Source organism: Limulus polyphemus, unplaced genomic scaffold, assembly GCF_000517525.1.
Source record: "Limulus polyphemus unplaced genomic scaffold, Limulus_polyphemus-2.1.2 Scaffold16348, whole genome shotgun sequence".
Lineage (NCBI taxonomy): Eukaryota > Metazoa > Arthropoda > Merostomata > Xiphosura > Limulidae > Limulus > Limulus polyphemus.
This window is the reverse complement of record NW_013681958.1, coordinates 1-3142: the sequence shown is the minus strand read 5'-3', so window position 1 is coordinate 3142 and position 3142 is coordinate 1. Positions and strand designations below refer to the sequence as shown.

General features: G+C 31.5%; 1 protein-coding gene across 1 annotated transcript; it reads right to left on the bottom strand.

The window, feature by feature from the left end:
- Nucleotides 1–6: 6 nt before the first annotated feature.
- Nucleotides 7–1238, bottom strand: LOC111084308 (protein DENND6A-like; the record flags this gene model as incomplete). Its single annotated transcript, XM_022381058.1, has 3 exons — nt 7–809; nt 905–979; nt 1136–1238. Coding segments are annotated over 3 exons (301 nt in total), but the record flags the coding sequence as incomplete, so codon positions are not given.
- Between the last annotated feature and the right edge of the window lie 1904 nt (nt 1239–3142).

Here is a 3142-nt window from a genome sequence, read left to right as displayed (position 1 = left end):
GTTACAGTTAATTAATGTGATAGCTTAGGGTAGATGCAACAGTTGTAACAACATGTAAGCCATGAACCAAAGTATCATACCAAATCAGATGTCGCACAAGGCTACCTAAAGGTACACAAGCTACCTGAAGTTACAGTTAATTAATGTGATAGCTTAGGGTAGATGCAACAGTTGTAATGACATGTAAGCCATGAACCAAAGTATCATACCAAATCAGATGTCGCACAAGGCTACCTAAAGGTACACGTTAGTTTAGGTAGTACATGCAGATTAATACTTGTAACATGTTTTTACACTATTACTAGTAACATTTTTTTCCATACTAGAAATTGAAACATCAGTTTTCATACCACTACTTGTAACATCAGTTTCATATCACTACTTGTAACATCAGTTTTCATACCACTACTTGTAACATCAGTTTTCATACCACTACTTGTAACATCAGTTTTCATACCACTACTTGTAACATCAGTTTTCATACCACTACTTGTAACATCAGTTTTCATACCACTACTTGTAACATCAGTTTTCATACCACTACTTGTAACATCCGTTTCCTTGATGAATTCTCCACTGAACCAAAACCATTTTAAACACCACTTCTGTCCTCCAAGGCATACTTGAAGCATGGGTAATATCACAAGGTACTGATATCCAGCTTATAGTTAGCCAACTCTTCTAGGTCAACTGGACTTCAGTACACTGCGTAGGTCATCGGGAAGTGTTTCTATTATACCTTCCATGTGGCCATGTAACTTTGTCAATGTCTCCGGAGAAAGAGGCAACTTCTCGGTTTCTGCCGTCATCTGGAACAAAGATTAAAACATTATAAAATCAAGAACCTACATTGAAAATTTGAAAACGTCTAACTAAAATATGTAGTTGAGTAACCGCTATTTACCATTTTATCTCTGAGACGAAGAACCAAGTCAACAACTTCAACTTCTTGTTTATCTTGCACCCACTGCAACAGATCCTAGGAGAAAATAAACATGTTAAAAACACTCGTGCGTTGAAAGGAACAATCTATCGTTTAGAAGTTAAAATTACCTCAAGTATAAACACTTTGAACAAAAAAGAATTCTAAGATTATGTGCTAAAAGCTAACTGTCTTTTGAAGTGATAAACTTACAGCATCTGAGATGGCCTCAATATGCAGAGCTTGTAGTTTCTGAGTTACTTCACTATACCTAGCATTGTACCAACCAGCAAAGTTGACACAACGAAAGAAGCGTCTGAAAGAAATACAGATATATTAGGATATAAGAGATAAGAATAAAATTATACTATATCATAAAAATATATATAAGTTTGACAATTCTTAGTGATATCATAAAACTAAATATTTAGAATGGAGACACAAACTTTAAGTTTCCTGGATTCTATTATTACTAAATTAGTTTGGTTACTGTCATCAACATATTATTAATTACAAAAAAGAAGTACTTTTAACATCACTTTCAGTACCTTGTTAACTGATGTTACATAAAGATGAAGGAATTTTAACATCACTTTCAGTACCTTGTTAACTGATGTTACAAAAAGATGGAGTAATTTTAACATCACTTTCAGTACCTTGTTAACTGATGTTACATAAAGATGGGGTAATTGTAACATCACTTTCAGTACCTTGTTAACTGATGTTACATAAAGATGGAGTAATTGTAACATCACTTTCAGTACCTTGTTAACTGATGTTACATAAAGATGGGGTACTTATAACATCACTTTCAGTACCTTGTTAACTGATGTTACATAAAGATGGGGTACTTATAACATCACTTTCAGTACCTTGTTATCTGATGTTACATACAGATGGAGTAATTTTAACATCATATTCAGTACCTTGTTATCTGATGTTACATAAAGATGGGGGAATTTTAACATCATATTCAGTACCTTGTTAACCCTCTCCAGACGGGTGACAGGTCAAAGGCCGTGTCATCTCATTTGTTAACTGCATTCAAAATTTTATTGAACTACTATTTCATGAATTTATGTCAATAAGTTTGGTATAAAACTGTAGATTATAATACATTATTTAATTTCTTAATTTAAAAGTAAATACTAAAAAACACAGTCAAACATTGATTTTTGTGTGTCACGTGGTATGTTGAATGCAGCATTGGTTCCAATTAGATGTCAGTGATGTCAAACTACTAAGTTTATAGTTTCGTATAAATTAGAAACTCAAATTACCAATATTGACAAGCTAGAATATAAAATAAGAACCTCTTATCTTTTCTATTTGCTGAGATATCACTAATTTACTGAATCAAACACAATGGACCTGCTCAACTTTTTCCATTTTTGGAAATGGTCCCATATATACACTTACTTCAATATATGACATGTGAATAATCAACCCAACTTTCTCAGCCATTTCATTCTTTTGAACCAATATTTCAAGGAGGTAGGTTGTGTCTTTAGTCTGCTCAAAATTTCATATTTTTTTAGACCCAAATACAGCTTACTTACTAAGCTTGACAAATTATAGTGGAATTCTATAGTATTGATATAGTAATTTATGATTTTTTAGTTACTTCAACTGTATATATAAAACCTTACAAAAAAATTATTTCATTTCATATCCTCCACATGCGAAGTTTTAAAAGGCTTAGCAACAACCGAATACAAAGGTCATAACTAGAAGAGATAATTGTTTAAGAACTTATTTCTAAATAGCAATAATCTATATACATATATATATATGTAATGTATAATAACTGAAATGTGACTGTATTTTACAAAATACTAGTCTACTAAAACACAGCCAAGAAAGGTCACTTTGTACAGACTAAAGGTCAGTTTTATGTTATTTGATATGGTAACATGAGTGAATGTGATCCAGGTACTTGTGACTTCTGTATTCTTAGCCAGGCACTGCTGAAAGTTCAATATAATAAAAGTAATAAATATATATAAATGTTTAATGTTATGAGATTTAAGCTATTTAGTCTACACATTTATGTTTTCATGTTATAATCTGTGTTCATTCTAGAATGAAAGAGGCATAATGTATGTTTATTTCCTAATTTTTTATAGTGGTTACGAGATCGGTCAAATCAACCAAACCCATACAGAGATTCATTACTAAAAATAACAGATAAAATATAAAGTTTTTTTCTTAAGAAATGTT